We start from the raw sequence: 22,602 nt of genomic DNA on the forward strand, positions 1-22,602 counted from the left end.
TCTCCGGGAAAAGTAACACAGGTTTCCATTCAAAAATATGTGGCAAGAGATTCAATCTCATAACCCAGATTCTATAAAAAATCTCATGGGCATCAAATGTCAAATGGAATACTGCTAGCTGCAGGAATAGAAAATGAGGCCTTCCATTAAAGCAAGAGGGTAGAATTTCAATGTCACAGAATCTGCAAGGATAAAATGCATTAGACCATGAATGTATAGTTTAGCTAAATGTATTAAGTTTTAACAGATGGGCAAAAGAATGAAAGCATGAAAAATTATGTTGCCCATTTGGTTTCTATATAACTAGAGGTTATAACGTGAATCATCATGTTGAAGAAAATTGCTTTTTAGCCTTTTATTTAGTGAGGAAACTTGAAAAAAAAATTTTGAATAAATGTTGTTCAATTATAAAAATATCATAGATTAATGGCTGCCTACTTTCCCAGAGTAGAGAACTGGTTCTAGTAAGCCAAGAAGAGTGAGAGTAGAAGAAACAGTAAGCTAGAATTCAGAAGAATTGGGTTCTGCTTAACGCTGCCTAATTTCTTCAACTCTAAAACAAGTGTCGTGTCTTCACTTGCTCTTCTTTATGAGGTAACTATATGGTTAAGAACACTTAGTACCTGGTAAACACTCAATAAATGTTACTCTCTTGCACTAAAGTGTGGTCCACAGACCAGCAGCATTGGCATGGCATGGGAGCTTGTTAAATATGCAAATTTGGGGCCCTATCCAGCTCTAATAATCTTGGAGCACTATCCAGCTCTAATAATCAGAAACTACATGTAAACAAACTTTCCAGGTGATGAGTATATACACTAAAGTCTGATAAGTACGGTATTAATGTTATAATAATAATAAACATTAGTATAATCCTGTATCTGTTTTGCTGAAAATATTAAAGTGTGCTTTGATATATGTAACATGCTCTAAAAATGTGAAGGATAACAATGGTGGTGGTGATGATGATGATGATCAATAGAGTGGAAATAATGTGTATGTTGGATAGGCCCTTAATAAATATTATAGGCCTTTCTCTCCTGCTGGGTTCTATAAGATACATAAAAAATTTCATGCTTCCCAAACACGAAACTACTCTGTGTGTCATGTCACCCTGAGTAAGACCCACACAAAAATCTGTGAGTTTAAATGTAGGTGTCAAATAGGGATGGTAATTAAGGGGCTAAAACACTGATCTGAGGCAAATGAGAAGGAAACAGCAAACAAAGAATCTCATAAGCTCAAAAATGATGTGTGTGAGTATCCAAATTTCTCTGAATCACCAGTCAGAATAATTTAAAATAGAACATGGCATCCATATAAATCATATAAACAGGGAGTATCTATTTATAATCTCATCAGTAATGGAAGCTCTATAGAATAGAATGTATTTTATTGCCTTTCCCCCAAAGTTGAGAAATATCCTGAAGAAAGAGGGCTCTTTCTTTCTCTAGCACCCAGCACCCAGGTTAAATTAATGGATTAAGCCACTATCACTCAGAACATCAATCAGAAGTGAGTCTTTTCTAAGTTGGTATATATTTTTCCTTTTGCTTAAAATAATCCTAATAATATCTAAAATTAATGCAGGCAAAGTATATGCTTCTATAACAGAGAGGCATGATTTTTGGAGGTGAATGGAACTGAATTCAAACTTCAGTTGGGCCATTTAAAAGTGGTGTAACATTGGACAAGGGATGTAATTTCTCCCTCTTACATCTTCCCTGGAGTAGGGGAGAGGGACAGATTTGAAAAGGGTTTTCAGCGTAAAAGTGAATTGAAATACTAATGAAGTATGTACTTCATAAAACAAAAATGTGTTAAAAAAACAAAGTCTAAAAGAAAATGATCCTGGGAAAGAAATTAATATAAATAATCCAGAGTTGAATGAGTATCGTGAAATTATTATCACAAAATAATACTAATAGTAATAGAGCTATTTTTTCCACAAAAACACTGTTATAGTCTTCAATATAGTCAAAAACAAGAATAAGGGTGATTTAGCAAACATTTGAAGGCAGGCATAGATTCTTTTTCTGATGCAACATGTGACTTTAAGAAATGATGGAAATTGCTAATACTTAAAAATCCATGGCCTGGCTCGGTGACTCACTCCTGTAATCTAGCACTTTGGGAGGCCGAGGTGGGTGGATCATGAGGTCAAGAGATCAAGATCATCCTGGCCAACATGGTGAAACCCCGTCTCTACTAAAAATACAAAAAATTACCTGGGCATGGTGATGCGCGCCTGTAGTCCCAGCTGCTGGAGGGGCTAAGGCAGGAGAATCACTTGCACCCAAGGCAGAGGTTGCAGCAAGCAAAGATCGCACCACTGCACTCCAGCCTAGTGACAAAGCAAGACTCCTTCTTAAAAAATAAAAATAAAATAAAAAAATTCCACACACAGTCATTTTTACTGTAGGTAGATAATGTTTGCCTCTGAAGTAAAATGCTGACCAATGTTTAACAGAAGAAAAAAATTTATAAAATTCCTCATCAGAATGATGCATCAAAAGAAGACAGTACCACAAAGCAAACACAAACACAGAAAATAAAACTTTTTAAAAGTTATACTCAAACAAATCACACACATTTGCATGCTACACCACAGATAGCAAACCCTTTTCTTGCTGAGTAGATTCTTTCTCAGAGAAATAGATGAAGCATAGTCACTGGCCTCCAAATCCTATAATTATCCAATAACATAATGATATTGACACAATTATAGCAAGCAAAAAATGTGTGTATTTTAAAAGAACTTCCCCAGCCCTTTTTTCTCCATCTCCCAGCTCACCAAATGTGTATAAATAAAACAAAATAAATACATTTCTAGGGAAAAAAGTTAACTTGACAATTTCTAAATTGATAGGCCAATGTAAATTACAAATAATAAACTGCACAGAAAGACTAGCAGTAATTTGAGAAAATAGTCACTTAAAATACCTTAGTAAAAAGTTACATAAAAGCATCGATTTCATAATTCATAATTGAAAACTCTTTAAGCTTGAAAATATAGATTTTTGATCTTAATTTAAATTGTAAAAATGAGCTACATAAAAACACTCAATATCATTTTAGAAAATGTGGTTAAATTATTTATTTAAATGAACATTTTTAAAATTACTAAATTTACTGTTTGGAAGATTATTGATTATTACTGTCCAATAACTTTTACATTTCCATGAAACTGAACATATATTTTAACTCCATAATTCAAAGTTAATTTTTTATAAAATAACTATTGGGGACCATTTTGTTTATAGACTGATCAACTACATACTTTTGAATTCTAGATAATAATTATGTTTATCTTTTTAACTTAAAGCACAATCGTAAATATTTTAAAGGAATCTAATGCAACTGATATTAATCTTAACATATCAAAGAAATGAAAAGAAAGTTTTCTATTGTCACTTATATGGCAACGTGGTTCCTACAGCAGGGGTCAGAGCAAGCATTATATGTAGACCCTTATGATTACAACATGCTCCACAGGCCATGCAAAAACCTTTGCTACTATACCACATACAATTCTATAATCACTTAAAGTATCAGTTTAACCTCAACAATGTGAAAAATTCTTTTAGTATCCTGATGTGTAAAATTGTATGTCAATAAATGTCTATGCTAATTGGTCCAATTGCATCGTAATATAAATCAATTGTTCATGTTTCAGACTACATAATTGTTCACTATCTTAAGTTTGTTGATTAATAGATAATTGAAGAAAATGATGTCATTTACAACCTAATTACTATTTATTTTTCCTTCGAATTCTGAATATGAAATTTTGTTGTTAAATAATAGATATAAATGGGTGACCTCAGCTTAATAGTATATCATATTTTCCCATATCCTTAAACAGTTTCAAGAATATTATCTTTGCATGGTATCTATGGATGACTACAATTTGTTAAGTTGCTACCAAATATCATAGGTTCCAGCTACTTTAAAAAATATTTCAATAGACATTCTGGTGCCTATACTAATTGCCTTTAATATATTTTTGGAAGCAAGACAACTTAATCAAAATGTTTGAATACTTCTGAGGTCTTTGATATATAATGTCAAATTGCCTTCCAAAGAAAGCATGCCAATTTCTAATTTTCTTCAGCAATGTATGGAAGATTCTGATATCCTATATACTTACCAATACTAACTATATAATCTTCTTAATTTAGCTATTTTTTTCATAGTTTTCATTCAAATTTACCTTATTACTAAAGGGTCCAATATTTTAATACCTTAATTGGATTTTTATAAGTCTTTTATGGATAGGTTCTTTATGACCTTTGTCCACTTTTCTATGGATTTACTTTTGAAATAGTTCAGGATGTAGCAAACATATGATCCAAGAACTGACATTTTACAGAGGAAAAATTATCTCTAAAGAATGTCACAGAATATAAATTGCAGTTTAAACCCTGTATGTGACATAGGAAGTTATCTGCCAAGAATCAAAAAGACAAGAAGCATGTCATAAACATATGGAATTAGTTGCTCTCCATTCTTCCCAATTCATGGCTAGCACACCTTCCCTTGCCCACTGAGGTTTCTTGTCATTAGCTGTTGTGAAAAGAGAACAGTGAGTTGTGAATCAAGATCCTCTGACAAATAATTGTACAAAAAAGCACTGCAACAGAGGGTAGCATATCAGTTGCCACAAAGATAAGGATGCTTTATGCAGGCAAAGACCTTTGAACAGCTAAACACAGAAGCCTCTTCATACACACAGTACAGTGATCTACTTTATCATTCATTCAAACACATTTTTTTTCCATTCATCAGAGCATCTTTTCATTTTATTTGCTGTTCAGAACACTAGGACACAAAGGATGTGCTTCATCTTGTGCGCTACTGAAATGAAATCTTGAGGTTAAAAGAAAAAGAAAGTAAAAAGGCTTGCCCTAAATTTCCTTTCAAAAGTGAAGTGTGAAAAGACATCAAGCAGAGGACACAGTGTTATTGTTGCAAGAAAGTCAATTCTGCCAAGTAGAGTCCAAAGCCATCAGCAACAGCTCAATCTCTTCCTTACCCTCAATGAATAATAATAATAATTAAAAAAAAAAACAAGGAGAAAGGGTTCCACTTGTGGAAATAGAACTTCTTATGGTCCTTCCTCTTGATTATCGTGACCATCTATGAGCACAGCTGTTTCCTTTCTCTAACTAATCCTAAAGTCAATGCCATAATATTGGCCCCCTTCTATTACATCCCTAGAGTCTATTATATATCAATCATTTAGGTTCTATTCTGAGCAGGAGAAATTGCAAATTTATCTTTTCATTGAGCAGCAACTGGAAAACCTAACTAATTTAACTTGGCACTGAGAAGTTGACCAATAATTGTTTAATTTTTATACCCTTTAAAATTTGTACAAAACTTTTGTACAATTATATATTATATAAATTATCATGGACTTTTTATAATGTCAAAAGATATATTTTTTCAAACTGGGTGAAGAAGTAGGCCATCTAAAGGTTCTTCTTGACATAATTGTATTTGCTATAGAGTATGCATTTTTATAAGAGGGTCATTATATAAGCTTCTGTAAGCTTTAAAATTTTAGGTAAAATTTATTATTATTTGAATGGGGCTTTTAAAAGCCATTAAAGTAAATACATATTAGAACCTTCACCTATAGTGCTATTTCTAGCAGAGAGGATTTAATATTAGATGGACTCTTCTTGGTGTCCACAGGAAAATTTTATTAGTTCAAATAACAAAAGAAGTCATGGACAATGAGAAAATGAGACAAGATCATATGTACATTCATAGCTTTTATTAACCCACTTAGCCTATAGTAATCACTGAAAAAAATGCTTCTTTAATGAAAAACTGTACAATGAACAAATTAATCATAGCTTCCCCATGTGATTCTTCAGCAATTCAGAGGCATGCTAGAATTTTAAATCATCTTAACTGTCCACATGTGCAGAGTGTACTCCTTGTTACTAAGATTTGATTTTATGGCTATATATTTTTAAAAGATCTTAACATTTACCAGATCTTGTAAGTGATTTTATTTGATTGTTTGTGCAAATAATTCTTCCACAGCCCCTTCCTATAATCCTCCACTCACATGGCTTCCCGTAAACCTGACAGTTAAAATTGATTTGTAAATTAACCACAGGACTGAAAAACATGTATTATCTATGTACACACGCATCTTCCACAAAATGTTTTTATTTTGATATGAGGAAATGGTAATAACAATCAAAAGCTGATTTATTTACTGATCATTTCATGAGCACACCATTGTATACAGCAGATTACTGTGCGATTACTCTGGTTTTTCTTTTTTTTTTTTCATTCAGTTCTAGAATATTGCCCCTGGCTAAATTTATGCTGTTCCATCTTTGCTAAGAGAATTTTCAGAAATTTGATGGTATTTCTTTGCCATATCATACCAACTCCACTGAGAACAAATACAGATTTCCTTAAGCATATAAAATGAGTAAGATTTCAGCTGTTACCATACATTTCCTAGGTTCCGCATGGGAATATTGTTTTTTGGGGCCTAGGGGCAATAGTATTTTGGCTGTTTGAAAGGTAATTTGTATACTTGTTCTCTCTGAAGGATGCTCAGCTTACTTTGATATTAATATTTTGTATTATATGACCATTAAATTGATTTTTAAGGCCTCAGGCAAAAAGAAAGCAAAGATTTTTTTTCTCTAGATGTCTCCTTTCTCAACTTGGTTGCATTTTGCAAAAATGAGCCATTAGCTCTAATATTTAACACTAATATTAGAGTTGTACTGTGCTGGAGCCTACATGGCAAGTTTGAGCATTTTATTCTAGTGTATGGAGTAGTGTTGAAACACTGAATACTCCAATGTATGTTTGCTTCAAAAGAAATAAGCTCATTCTATGACTTGGAAGTGAATCTGCCAAAATTCAATCAGAAAGCAACAAAAATCTACACAGTTATCTGGGTATGTATAGGCACTAAAGTATCTATCCTTTACATCAACGTCTTTAATGACCTCAATCTCTTGTTATCTTGCCTGATTTTTAACTCACTAAAAAATAAATAAATAAACTAATTTTTCCATATCATTGTAGAGGTGAAAAGAGAAGAGTACTCTCCATGGCTAGAACATGCAATGCTAATACTTTAATCTAGATCAAAGCCTGGGGATAAAATTTGGCCCTGTGTTTTCCAAATATCCATGATATTGCACAAATTTTACACTAATGGCCCTTATATTTAGCTTGGAAAGAATTGTGCTACTTCTGTTTCTATTCTTGTATCCATGAGGTAACCCATAGTAAGAGAGCATATTCATTTTTCTGTTTTCAAAGTATCAAGTTAGAGCAGACCTGCACGTTTACAACAAACTCAGACTTTTTATAAACTCAAGACAGATTTATAAATAATAATCTGCAAAATGATATCATACAGAAAACTTTTTGGTGGCAATACTGACAAAGACAAAAGATAATTTGAGTATCTTATCAACTAAAATTCTGAAGGAAATACATACCCAAACCTTCGGATTCAAACAGACATGTTTCATCCACCCCTAAATCTCGGCACCAGGATAAGAAATTTGCTGTATTGTCTCGGGCAAAAAAGGAGCCCGAGGGTGCACTGGCTTTGCATGGGATCTTCTTCAGTGGCAGATTCTGAAAAATAAAGAAATTCATTCTAGGGGAAATCTGTCAAAGTTTAGTACAATGATATTTTAAAAACATGTTTTCAACAAAATGCTTTGGAATGACCTCATGCCAGTAAGTAGGTTTGTGAAGAACCATAGAAAGGAAATATAATGCTGTGCAAACGTTGCAGTAAGAGACTGAAAATCTGTTCCTGCAAGCACATCTCCTTTGCTTTTTAGTACCTAGGAGTGAAGATAGTTAGGTACCTTTCTTGACTCAGGCTGCTGCTTCTCTTTCTCTAATTTTTCTGTCCTTCTCTTTCATCTAAGCATTCTATCAGTATTTTTCACAAAGTACTTATAAATGTATTTCTTATTTGTGAAAGAGGAATGGGAGAAACACAAATATATGAATATTATGTATATATAACATATATACACTTGCATTCTTACAGGTATAAACATATACTGCAAAAATTATACAAGAATTATAAAGTCAAAAGAGAGCAGCAGAATTATTTAACATTACAAGTCTCAATCATCAATACCAAGAAAGGGAAATATTAAAAATCATGTAACAACAACATTTGCTGTGTGTGGTGGCTCATGCCTATAATCCCAGCAATTTGGGAGGCCAAGGCAGGAGGTTTGGAGTCCAGGAGTTCGCAACTAACCCGGGCAACATAGCTATGTATTGTCTCTACAAATAAAAATAAAAATTAGCCAGGCATTGTTTGCACCTATGGTCCCAATTACTCAGGGAGCTGAGGCAGGAGAATCGCCTGAGCCCAGGAAGTTGAGGCTGCAGTGAACCTTCATCATGTACTGCACTGCAACCTAGGTGACAGAGTGAGACCTTCTATCAAAAAAATAATGTTCTACAGACTTTCTTCCAGACTATTTTCTTTTAAACCACAGGGTATAGCCATAGCATATAATACAAACATAATTCTGGTCTGAACTCTGCTATCTGACCTCAAAATACCTTGTTTACATTCTGCATCATTTCTCATAAGAAAGTGGTTAAGATAAGGGTGGATGTGAACCTGGACAGACTTTTCTGTTAAACAACTCATAAAATTTTCAGCAGGAAATCTCTCTTGGCAGCATACCAAGTGCTATCTTTTTTCTTTAATAGCACATAACTTATTTCCATGACATTCCATGAAGCTAAAGAATGTAACTCTTTGTGATGTGAACAACTGAGCCATGCCTTCAGGTGATCTGGGCTACATAGGACTTTGACTCAACAAACAAAAAAGTCAAAGGAGAAGTACTTTGTGATTTACATTTATAAACTGTTTCTTATATTCACTGTGAACCCCTAAATAAAACCAAAATGCTGCTGATTATTGGGCCTATTTACAAGGATGGTTATAAAAAAATAAAATAGTGACCTAGGTGGATTGATGAAGTCCTGCCAACATGTAACTTAACTAGATTTCTTACTAGAGTTCCAGGGATTTTGTGGTTATACACAATAACTTAAAACATTAAGTTACTACATCACTGAAAATCTTTGTCTGTCTAATCTCAAAGATCCATCTTTTTGTTGTAACTTGAATTTGATTAAGGATAGATATAATCAAAGTTTCTGCATAAATACACAGATATTTACACAGATATATACTTCAGGCACTATAGATATATAAACCATATATAGGGTTACCTATATAGCAATATTTCCTTAAATGATTTGGTCCATATACCAAGTAATGGTTTCCGAAAGAATGGCTTCCTAGATGAGTTATAAAAACAGTCAGAAATAGTGTAGTACAATGTCTCCCTTATAAAGTATTCATGAACATTATTTAGTATGTATTAAATTTAAATGTAAATTCCTTAAATCTAGCAATTCTAAGGAGATCTAAGAATATATTCTACACATAAAATATCATTCATGATTAAAATATATGTACAAGTATATTTGTTGCAACACTGATCGAATAGAAAAAAATAAAAATACATCAAGAGAGCTGGTGGAATAACATATAATATATAAATACAATGAAACACTATACAATTATAAAAAATACAACATATGCACATGTATTGAGCCAGAAATATGTTCAGAATATAGTGTTAAGCAGAAACAAATTTGCCAACAAATAGTTGTAGTACGATATATCATTTTACGATGCATGTACACACATACACATTAGTGTGTGTGTATACACATACAATATAGATGACCACATATAAAGCTAAATTGCTTTAAATATGTAAATATGTTGTAATACATATATAAATATTTACATATTTATAGATTGTAAAATTAGAAATAATTCAAGAAGGAAATGCATTAAATTGATAGTGATTGCCTTTGAGGAAGGGAATTGATTGGTGTATCAAGGATCATTTACTTATTTTATATAATTCTAAAACAAGTAATAGCATTTTTAGTGACTTTTATATTTTATCAATACTACCAAATTAAAAAAAATCAAAGTAGGCAAGTTATGTCAGCCAAAACATTTTGTTTATTAAAAAAATCTGCTGAATAAAATCTCCGAGAGATGATAGTAAAGCTTTTTTATGATATGAATAAGGCAAAAACTATGTTTAGGAAATGAACATAATTAGATCCAAACAATGAGCCACTTCAAGACATACCACCTATATCCCTGGTGGGCAGAAGAAACTACATGTGAAACCACTTCAAACTAATATATGAGTTTGCTTGTAGAAACTATAATCTAGGAAGTATAAAATACTTCATATAACCACAGGCTTGCTAAGTGACATGAGATACGTGATCCTCATAGCAAAAAGGAACAAAATATCCATTTTGCACTGAAGAAGCAAGAGATTGATTTGATACTTGATCCACCAAGGGGTACATTTTTGAAAGATACCCACAAGGGACAAGCCCTTAAATATCATTCAGCCCACTCTTTAAGAATTTACAAGAACAACCACTGAGGATGTAAATGAAAATGAAATTTTTTTCCCTACAAAGCTTTTGGTCTTTACAAAATCATGTACCTATCATATGCCAGAATCTAAGTATTTACTTAAAATTCAATGCAATCATATTAGAAGACAGGAAAGTTATTTTAAGTCAAATAAAATGAAAGCTGGCTATTGATACTTCAAAACTTGGGAACTCCCAGTGTAGAAGAATTTAGCAGTAACGCTGATGTAACTACTTGGCATTTAGGTAATTTATGGGGTATTTGCTTCTGTTGTACAGTTGTTAAACTGAGTGTTCCCATGCCAGCTGAAGGCTGGGAAATAGTAAACAGTGTGAATAGAAACTTCCAATTTTCATCCAGATAAAACATTTCATTCGAGGATTTTTTAAAAAGTCACACTCATTAGCCCTATAAAATCCATCACATATTCACACATAGCTCACCTGATATGTTTTCCGTATCAGTTTTCCACTAACTGCTCAATTCTCCAAACAACAACATTTAAATTATATATTATCTTTGTTTACTCATGAAAGCTTTTTCAGATAATATTATGTCCTCAAACACGAATGAATGAATGAATGATTAGACTGCCTCCTCAAACTAGATCACAGTCAACTTGAGAACAGGACCAAATAATCTGTATTAGAATTTTTACATGCCCAAGGGACATGTTCCCAGGGCCTTCAAAATTTACTAAGTTAATGGCATAACTATGCATAAAATGCCTTCCAGAAATTCAGGAAAACATAACTGAAAAATTAAATACCTTCAAACCTTTTCTGAAAGTTACTGAATATGAATGATGAATAGAAAACAGTCAAGCTAAACCAAAATTGGATAGAAATTTAGGCTCAGTCATTCACTAACAAGAGCCATGCTATTGTACAACAGTGTCCATGGTGTAGGATTCAATGTATTGTGTTAGCAAAATGAGAAGTTACTACCAATAAGCCACTGAGATTGTGTGTAAGTAGTCAATAGAATGAATAGCAAAATTTCTAATATCAAGACTCTACTGTTTGTATTTCTCAGCAAGATTAACCCAACATATATACTTATAGCTTCTAAAATACTTATAGATTGGTTGATTGACCTATAAGAGCACAGTTATGCATTCCAAAAGTGTCCTCCCATTCTCATCAGACTTACAATCTATCTTTCCGTCTTCTCTGCTACATGATGTTCATAAAACACAATGTACACCCCATTGGCTATGTGTGTGGGGGTGTAAATTAATTAATCAAAGTGTACTGGTAAGTGTTCAAAAAAGGTCATCAATGTAAGTAAAAACATACCGAATATCTATGATTTCCTTCTCTTGGATTTTCTTGCCAACATTGCATTATTTCCATTATGGGTACAAGATTTCAGAAATAGACTGGCAAATAATTTACTTCTTCCTGTCTTTACCCTAAACTTGAACATTAGCTTCTGAATCATTTTTAAATATAAGTTTCTACATTGACAAAAATGTCCTATATCTGTGCTAACCAATATGGTAGCCATTAGTCACATGTGGCTGTTGAATATCTGAACTTTTAAGCATTTACTTCATTTACCAACTTAAATTTAAATAGCCACATGTGGCTGGTGGTTATCATATCAGACAGCACATTCATAGTGGGGAAAGTGAAGCTATAATTTGGAGTTTTATAAAGTGCAGTGTTTGACTACTTGACTAGCTTCCCTCCTAACATCATCTCCATGTCTCTCAACTCCCATCAAATCCAGTAGTTCCCCTGGGTGTAGTTAAGTTACTAAGAAATATAAACATGTAAGTCATTTTCAAATATTGGATATATATGCTGCTGTATGTCCTAGTTATGGGGTCATGAAGCACATTCTTAACTAATTCCATTTATAATGTTGTAATAATCTGCATCTGGAAAACCAGGATCTTATTTTTAGCATTACACTGCCACAGTGCCAAATGTGGTGCTTTACACACGGGAGGTACTGACTTGCTGTTTTCTGAAAGTTATGGTGGGGTTGGGGAGGAGGGTACTCATGTTGTAAGTGTCTTCAATGCTCTAGGTACACAACACTTATTTTAATAGGGATTTTCCTATTTAATTCTTAAAAAACATATATGAGGCCAACAAACATATGAAAAAAATGCTCATCATCACTGGTCATTAGAGAAATGCAAATCAAATCCACATTGAGATACCATCTCATGCCAGTTAGAATGGTGATCATTAAAAAATCTGGAGACAGATACTGGAGAGGATGTGGAGAAATGGGAACATTTTTACACTGTTGGTGGGAGTGTAGATTAGTTCAACCATTGTGGAAGACAGTGTGGTGATTCCTCAGGGATCTAGAAATAGAAATTCCATTTGACCCAGCAATCCCATTACTGGGTATATGTCCAAAGGATTATAAATCGTTCTATTATAAAGACACATGTACACGTATGGTAATTGAGGCACTGTTTGCAATAGCAAAGACCTGGAACCAACCCAAATGCCTATCAATGATAGATTGGACAAAGAAAATGTGGCACATATACACCATGGAATACTATGCAGTCATAAAAAGTGATGAGTTTCTGTCCTTTGTAGGAACATGGATGAATCTGAAAACCATCGTTCTCAGCAAACTGACACAAGAACAGAAAACCAAACAGTGCATGTTCTCACTCATAGGCAGGTGTTGAACAATGAAAACACATGGGCACAGGGAGGAGAACATCACACACTGGGGTCTGTTAGGGGGTTGGGGGTAGGGGAGGGACAGTGGGGGCAAGGGAGGTTGGGGAGGGATAACACTGGGAGAAATGCCTGATGTAGGTGACGGGGGAGGATAGAGATAGCAAACCATTATGGCATATGCATACCTATGCAACGATCCTACAAGATCTGCATATGTACCCCAGAACTTAAACTACAATAAAAAAAGAATAAAAATGTTGAGTTCAACAGTAATCTAACACCTGTATTTTTCCATTTCAAAATAAACTGGTTTATAATTAATGTTTATTTATTATGTAGAAGAAAAAAGAGGTGGCAGCTCTGGAAGATGGGCACTAGAGGCTCCTCCTGCTGCCTCACCATGCCTGACCTGATGGAGTCCACCTGCAATAGAAAACAAACAAACAAACAAACAAATGGCCAAATGCCATTTGGCAGATAAGAGAAGCCTCATTTTCCAGATAAAGAAACTGAGCTTATGGACAGTTCAAAACAAATCATTTGGTCTCTTATGCTCCTAGACTTTCGACTGATCCATGACAGCTCACCAAAGACTTGAAGGTAGTATATTTCAGCATTTGATTTATTTCCCAAATGTTTGTCCAGGCAGCATTAGAATAAAGAATCATGTGTTCTCTTTCACCTATTCAAGTCAGGAGAAAAAAAGACTGAGAGAATGGCATCCTGAGCTCCCTTGTATTGTGTGAATTGAAAATTTAATACTAGTAGTTTAAATAATTCATTCTTCACAAAAGTTTGAGTCATACTACTCTCCTTGATTACATCAAGTAGACATTTGAGATAAAAAACAGAAGAGATACATAAAAGAAGACATGACGCTTGCCAAGAACTAATATTTTTTCTTTTCCAAAGGGTATATAGAGTGTACTGTTCAAATAGACAGGCAATAAAGTCACTCTTTCCATGATAGAATTAATGTTTCCACCTGTAACCCCTTACTACTTTTAGTTTCACTATATATTTAATAGAAAAAGAATCTCTTTCAATAAAACTATTTCCTTGAACATTCATAGTATCAAGGTAGCTAACTATGTCTACCAAGTGGCTTAAGAAATGGTGAAAATATAGTCTTTAAGATGCAAATTATAGAAATGTTTAAAAAGGGAGAAAAATACTTTTGTGGTTCCCTAACCCTCTCCTGGGGACTCTGAAGTAAGACCCTTTGCCTCAAGCAGTGAGCAATGATTTAGGACAGTTGAACGCATAAAGCTTGAATCCAAAATTGACCCTTTTTCCCTTTTCTCTCACAAAGATAAATTCCACTTTACATAGAACAGATCTTAGATCAAAATTTTAGTTTAATATTCATGCTGTAGTGCCATAGAAATATTCACATACATAAAAAAGAAATATTAAAAAAGTTTCTTACAGCAAAGTTTTAGTACACTTTTCTTCCTCTAAAATCATGAAATTAATCACTTAACTAACAAAGTTGGCAAATAAGTACAGCATTTTGAATTATCTGAAATCATCTCTGGCATAATATAAACTAATGTTTGAAATGAAGGTTAAACCTAGTCCTCAAAACTCAGGCTTACAAGATGGACAATAAAAGTTACTATGTAAATGAGTTGAAAGCATATTTATTAAAAATCTGCCCATGGATGTTTATAGCAGTTCTATTCATAATTGTCAAAAGTTGGAAGCAACCAAGATGTCCTTTAGTGGATGAATAATAAATAAATGAGGGTAAAGTTAGACAATGGATTATTCAGTGATTAAAAAAAAAAAAAGAGCTATCAAGCCATGAAAACACAAGGCAGAACTTTAAATGCATATTACTAAGTGAAAGAAGCCAATCTAAAAAATTCTACAGACTGTATGATTCCAACTATATGACAATCGGGAAAAGGCAAAACTACGAAGACAGTAAAAAGATCAGGGGTTAGCAGGGAGGGACAGATGAAAAGGTGGAGCACACAGAATTGTTAGGTCAGTGAAACTATTCTGTATGATATTATGTTGGTGGATATATGTCATCTGTAAAAACCAGACTGTTTAACACTAAGGGTGAACCCTAAAAACTATGGACTTTGGGTAACAATGTGTTAATGTAGGTTCAATGACTTAATGAATATACCACTCTGGTGTACTTTCTGCTCAATTTTGCTGTGAACTGAAAGCTTCTCTAATAGGTGAAATCTAAAAAAGTTAAACTCATAAAGTCAGGGAATAGAACAGTGATTGCCAGGGTTAGGGGGAAGGGGTTGAGGGCTTCGGAGATGTTAGTCAAGGGTACAGTTTCAGTCAGCCAGGATGAGTAAGTGCTGGAGATCTATTGTACAACCTGGTGACTATTAATAATAATGTATCACATAAAAGTTGCTAAGAGAGAAGACATTAAGTGTTTTCACCACAAAAAAAAGTGAGGTGATACATATTTTAATTACCTTGATTTAATCATTTCACAATGTACACATGTATCAAAACATCACAAATACATCATAAATATATGTAATTTTTGTTACACATTAATAATACCTTAACAAAGCTTTAAAACGTCTACAAAAAAGTTACTATGTCATTGATAGTTTGAGAAGCATCAAATGCTTCCAAAAAGAGAAAGTATAAGAAGTTTGACAACAAATGCATGCCTTCCACTTTTATAAACAGTGTACATAATTCATATATACATCACATGGGAATCATCAACTATGAAAAGCTTCTGTTCTCCCAACTAATTGTTTGCATATGAACACACCGAGATTAGTTTCTTAAAGCCTCCACATGTCTAGTTCTACACTTAAAAATTAAGTCAATTGGTGAGGCTATGTAAAAAATTTAAATAGAAATCTCAGTGTTCATAATGAGGAGTCATAAAAAGATTTTAATATTTGTTATTGTTATTTCAGTGGTTTTGGGGAAACAGGTAGTGTTTTATTACATGGCTAAGTTCTTTAGGTATGATTTCTAAGATTTTGGTGCACCCATCACTTGAGCAATATACACTGAACCCATTGTGCAGTCTTTTATCCCTCAAACCCCTCCTACCCTTCCCCCAAAGTTCCCATAGTCCATTATATCATTCTTATTGACTTTAGATCTTCATAGTTTAGCTCCCACTTATAAGTAAGAACACACGATGCTTGGTTTTCCATTCCTTCATTATTCTAAGTTACTTCACTTAGAATAATGGTTCCAACTCCATTCGGGTTGCTGTGAATTCTATTATTTCATTCCTTTTTATGACTGAGTAGTATTCCATGGTATGTGTGTGTATACATATGGCATATGTGTGTGTATATATATGTGTATATACATGTGTGTGTAAATTCAGTAATTCAGACACACACACACATATACACATATATACATATGCCATATACATATACATATACATATATATGTGTGTATATGTGTATATACATATATATGTACATACATATATACACATATATACATGTGTGTGTGAATTCAGTAATTCACACACACATACTCTATTATATATAAAGTAATTCAGTGAATTACTTTACTGAATTCAAATATATGTATCATATTTCATATTTTCTTTATCCACTTATTGGTTGATGGACATTTAGGCTGGTTCCATATTTTTACAATTGCAAATTGTGCTGCTATAAACATGCGTGTGTAAGTGTCTTTTTCATATGACTTATTTTCTTCTGGATAGATACTCAGTAGTGGGATTGCTGGATCAAATAGTAGTTGCACTTAGTTCTTTAAGGAATCTCCATACCGTTTTCTATAGTGGTTGTATTAGTTTAATTTCCCATCAGCAGTGTAAAAGTGTTACTTTTTCACCACATCCACACCAACATCTATTATGTTTTGATTTTTTTTAATTGTATTTTAGGTTTTGGGGTACATGTGAAGAACATGCAAAATTGTTGCATAGGTACACACGTGGTATGTTTTGATTTTTAAATTATGGCTATTCTTGCAGAAAGCGGTATCACACTGTGGTTTTGACTTGCATTTTTCTGATAATTAGTGATACTGAGCATTTTTCATATGTTTGTTGGCCATTTGTATATCTCCTTTTGAGCATTGTCTATTCCTGTCCTTTTCCCAGTTTTGATGGGATTATTCATTTTTTTTCCTGCTGATTTGTTTGAGTTCCTTGTAGATTCTAGATATTAGTCCTTTGTCAGATGCATAGTTTGTGAGTATTTCTCCCACACTGTATATTGTCTGTTTATTCTGCTGATTATTTACTTTGCTGTGTAAAAGCTTTTTAGTTAAGTCTCATCTATTTATCTTTGCTTTGTTGCATTTGCTCTTGGGTTCTTGGTCATAAACTCTTTGTCTAGGCCAATGTTTAGAAGAGTTTTTCCTGATGTTATCTTCCAGAATTTTTACAGTTTCAGGTCTTAGATTTGATTTTTATATAAGGTGAGAGACAGGGATCCAGTTTCATTCTTCTGCATGTGGTTGCCAGTCTTCCCAGCACCATTTATTAAACAGGGTGTCCATTCTCCAATTTATGTCTTTATACGCTTTGTGGAAGATCAGTTGGCTGTAAGTATTTGGCTTTATTTCTATCTATTCTTTTCCATTGGTCTGTGAGCTTATTTTTATACCAGTACCATATTGTTTTGGTAACTATATCCTTATAGTATAGTTTGAAGTCAGGTAATGTGATGCCATCAGATTTGTTCTTTTTGCTTAGTCTTGCTTTGGCTATGCAGGCTCTTTTTAAGGATTTTTTTTTTCCTAGTTGTGTGAAGAATAATGATTATATTTTGATAGGAATTGCACTGAATTTGTAGATTGCTTTTGGAAGTATGGTCATCTTCACAATATTAATTTTAGCCATCCATGAGCATGGGATGTGTTTCCCTTTGTGTTGTTTATGATTTATTTCAGTAATGTTCTGCAGTGTTCCCTGTAGAGGTCTTTCACTTCCTTGGTTAGGTATATTCCTAAATATTCTATTGTTTTTTGCAGCTATTGTAAAAGGGGTTGAGTTCTTGATTTGATTCTCAGCTTGGTCATTGTTGGTGTATGGCAGTACTACTGATCTGTGTACATTGATTTTGTACACTGAAACTTTACTGAAATCATTAATCAGATCTAGAAGCTTTTTCAAGGAGTCTTTAGGGTTTTCTAGGTATATGATTATATCTTCAGTAAACAGTGACAGTTTGACTTCCTCTTTACTAATTTGAATGTCCGTTCTTTTTTTTCTTTTTTCTTCTGAGACAGAAACTTGCTGTGTGTGTCACCCAGGCTGGAGTGCCATGGCGCGATCTTGGCTCACTGCAACATCCGCCTCTTGGGTTCAAGCTAGTCTCATGCCTCAGCCTCCCTTGTAGGCGGTATTACACCTACAAGGTGTGTTCTTTTTTTGTTACCTCCTTTCCTGGTTTTGGTATTAGGATAATACTTGCTAAATATAATGATTTAGGGAAGATTCACTCTTTCTCTATCTTTTGGAATAGTTTCAGTAGGATTGGTACCAATTCTTCTTTGACTGTCTGATAATATTCAGCTGTAAATCCTTCTGGTTCTGAACTTTTTTGTTGGCATTTTTTAAAAATTACTGTTTCAATCTTGCTACTTTTTATTGGTCTTGTCAGAGTTTTTATTTCTTTCTGGTTTAATCTAGGAGGGCTGTATAATTCCAAGAATTTATCTATCTCCTGTAGGTTTTCTAGTTTGTCTGCATCAAGCTGTTCATAGTAGCCTTAAATGGTCTTTTGTATTTCTGTGTTAACTGTTGTAGTATCTCCTGTTTTGTTTCTAATTGAGCTTATTTGGAACTTCTCTCTTCTTTTCTTGGTTAATCTAATTAATGGCCTATCAATTTTGTTTATCTTTTCAAAAAACAAGTTTTTGTTTCCTTTATATTTTGTATTTTTTGTCATTGTTTCAATTTCATTTAGTGCTGCTCTCATCTTTGTTATTTCTTTTGTTCTGCTGGGTTTGAGTTTGGTTTGTTCTTGCTTCTCTAATTCCTTGAGGTGTGAGCAAAGATTGCCTATTTGTGCTCTTTCAGACTTTTTGATGTAGGCATTTGATGCTATGAACTTTCCTCTTAGTACTGCTTTTGCTGAATCCCAGAGGTTTTAGTTGGTTGTATCACTATTATCATTCAGTTCAAAGAATGTTTTAATTTCCATCTTGATTTCATTGTGGACCCAAGGATTATTCAGAAGCAAATTATTTAATTTCCATGTATTTGTATAGTTTTGAGGGTTCTCTTTGAGGTTTATTTCTCAATTTTATTCCACTGTGGTCTGAGAGAGTACTTGATATAATTTAAATTTGCTTAAATTTATTGAGACTTGTTTTGTGGCCTATTTTAGAGAATGTTCCAGGTGTTGAAGAAAATAATATGTATTCTGCTGTTGTTGGATAGAATGTTATGTAAATATCTGTTAAGTCCATTTGTTCTAGGGTATGGTTTAAGTCCATTGTTTCTTTGTTGACTTTCTGTCTTGATGACCTATCTAGTGCTGTCAGTGGAGTACTGGAGTCCCTCCTATTATTGTGTTGCCATCTATCTCATTTCCTAGGTGTAGTGGTAATTGTTTAATAAATTTGAAAGCTCCCATGTTAGGTGCATATTTAATTATAATTGTGATATTTTCTTGTTGGACTAATCCTTCTAAAATTATATAATGTCCCTCTTTATCCTTTTTAACTCCTATTCCTTTAAACTGTTTTGTCTGATAGAAGAATAGTTACTCCTGCTCGCTTTTGGTTTCCATTTGTATGGAATATCTTTTTCTACTCCTTTACCTTAAGTTTAGGTGAGTGCTTATTTGTTAGATGAGTCTCTTGAAGATGGCAGATACTCAGCTGGTAGATTTTTATCTATTCTGTGATTTTGTATGTTTTAATTGAAGCCATTTACATTCAACATTAGTATTGAGATGTGGGGTAGTGTTCTATTCATCATGCTAGTCATTACCTGAATATGCTTTTTTTCTCATTGTGTTATTGTTTCTCTTTTTTTTTCTCATTGTGTTATTGGTCCTGATTCTATTTTTTCTATTTTTGTGTAGTTCAAGGTTTTGTCTCAAGATTTAGGACTCCTTTCAACATTTCTTATATTGCTGGCTTGGTAGTGGCAAATTTTGTTAACATTTATTTGTCTGAAAAAGACTTCATCTCTCTTTCATTTATGAAGCTTAGTTTGCTGTGTACAAAATTCTTGGCTGATAATTATTTTAAGGAGGCTATAGATAGGACCACAATCCCTTCTGGCTTACAGGGTTTCTGCTGAGAAATCTTCTGTTAATCTGATAGGTTTTCTTTCATAGGCTACCTGATGCTTTTGCCTCTCATCTCTTAAGATTCTTTCCTTCATCTTGACTTTAGATGACCTGACGACTATGTAAGTACCTAGGTGATGATCTGTTTGTCATGAATTTACCAGGTATTCTTATAGGTTCTTATATTTGGAAGTCTAGATCTCTAGCAAGACCAGGCAATTTTTCCTTGATTTCCCCTCAAATAAATTTTCCAAACTTTTAGATTTCTCTTCTTCCTCAGGAATACCAATTATTTTTATGTTTGGTCATTTAACATAATCCCAAATTTCTTGGAGGTTTTTGCTTATTTTTAAAATTATTTTTATTTGTCTTCATCATATTGGGTTAATTCAAAAGCATTGTCTTTGAGCTCTGAATTCTTTCTTCTACTTGTTTGATTCTATTGTTGAAATTTTCCAGTGTATTTTGCATTTCTGTAAGTGTGCCTTTCATTTCTAGAAATTGTGATTGTCCTTCCTTTCTGATATCTATTTTTCTGGAGACTTTTTCATCTGTATCCTATATATTTTTTCTTTCTTTTTCTTTTCTTTTCTTTTTTTTTTTTTTTTTTTGAGACAGAGTCTCACTCTGTTGCCGAGGCTAGAGTACAGTGGCACAATCTCGACTCACTGCAACCTCTGTCTCCTGGGTTCAAGCAATTCTCATGCTTCAGCGTCCCAAGTAGCTGGGACCACAGGCTTGAGCCATCATGCCTGGCTAACTTTTTGTATTTTTAGTAGAGATGGGTTTTCATCATATTGGCCAATCTGGTCTTAAACTCCTGATCTCAAGTGATCCACCTGCCCCAGCCTCCCAAAGTCCTGAAATTACAGGCATGAGCCACTGTACCTGGCCTTTAATTTCTTTAAGTTGGTTTTTACCTTTCTCTGGTGACTATTTGAGTAGCTTAATAATCAGTCTTCTTTTTCTGGCAATTCAGAGACTTCTTGGTTTAGACCATTGCTAGAGAGCTAGTATGATCTTTTGGAGGTGTTATAGAATGCTGTTTTGTCATATTACTTTTCTGGTTCTTTCTCATTTAGGTAGAATGTTTCAGTGGAAACATCTGGAACTCAAGGGCTGCTGTTCGGATTCTTTTATCCCATGGGGTAATCCCTTGATGTAGTGCTCTCCCCGTTCTTCTAGGAATAGGGCTTCTAGAGAGCCAGATTCCTGTGACTATTATTGCCTTTCTGGATCTAGCCACCTAGTAGGACTACTGGGCTCCAAGCTGTGCTGGCGAATGTCTGCAAAGTGTCCTGTGATGCAATCTATCTTCATGTCTCCCAGCTATGGATACCAGAACCTACTCTGGTGGAGATGGCAGGGGAGTAAATTGGATTCTGGGAGTCCTTGGTTGTAGTTTTGTTTAGTGCACTAGTTTTCTCACATGTTGGTTATGCTAGCAGTGAAATTGTGATGTGGACAGTCTCAGGACTTCTGGTTAGCCAGGTGTGTTAGGTGGTGGAATTAGCTGTTTTTCCTTCTTTGGAGCAGGGTTGTTCTGCTATGAGTTGCTGTAATGACTTGAGTTGGTTGGCCTCCAGCCAGGAGGTGGTGCTTTCAAGAGAGTGAAAGGAGGATAGCAGTAGAAGGGGGTTATAATTTTGCCCTGCATTGGCCAGGATGAGGGCTCAGGTTTCTCAGGTGGTGGGTAGGGTCACAGAGTTCCCAAGAGATTATGTCTTTTGTCTTTGACTACCAAGCTAGGTAGAGAAAAACCGTCAGGTAGGGGCAGGGTTAAATGAGTCTGAGCTCAGATTCTCCTTGGGCAGGGCTTGCTGCAGCCCCTGTAGGGGTTTGGGGACAGCTCTCAGATCAATGGAGTTATGTTTCCAGGGGGATTATGGCTGCCTATGCTGTACAAAAACGTCACCAGGGAAGTGGGGGAAAACTGGCAGTGACAGGCATCACCCAGATCCCACACGGCCAGCAAGGCTAGTCTCACTCCCACTGTGCCTCCACAACTGCACCGAGTTTATATCCAAGCAGCTTGCCAGCAGGGCTGAGATCTCACCCTAAGCTGTAAGCTTCCCAGTTGAGAAAGCAAGCAGGGCTCTCAGGCCTCGGCCCACCTACCCACACCATCTGTGGCTTCTGTACTTGTATCTGCACTTCCTGTTCTCCCTCTTGCCTCCTGACTCTG

At 34.4% G+C, this 22,602-nt stretch overlaps 1 protein-coding gene across 6 annotated transcripts in view; it reads right to left on the reverse strand.

Moving 5' to 3' along the window:
- Nucleotides 1-22,602, reverse strand: part of GAS2 (growth arrest specific 2) — a 139,575-nt gene that overhangs the window by 77,281 nt on the left and 39,692 nt on the right. For all 6 annotated transcript variants that reach the window (XM_064365099.1, XM_064365098.1, XM_064365100.1 and 3 more), the window contains exon 4: nt 7,491-7,632. In XM_064365099.1, the coding sequence (XP_064221169.1) occupies nt 7,491-7,632 (142 nt within the window). The remainder of the gene's footprint in view (nt 1-7,490; nt 7,633-22,602) is intronic.

Source organism: Aotus nancymaae, unplaced genomic scaffold, assembly GCF_030222135.1.
Source record: "Aotus nancymaae isolate 86718 unplaced genomic scaffold, 86718_ANA_hifiasm-v0.15.2.pri h1tg000059l, whole genome shotgun sequence".
Lineage (NCBI taxonomy): Eukaryota > Metazoa > Chordata > Mammalia > Primates > Aotidae > Aotus > Aotus nancymaae.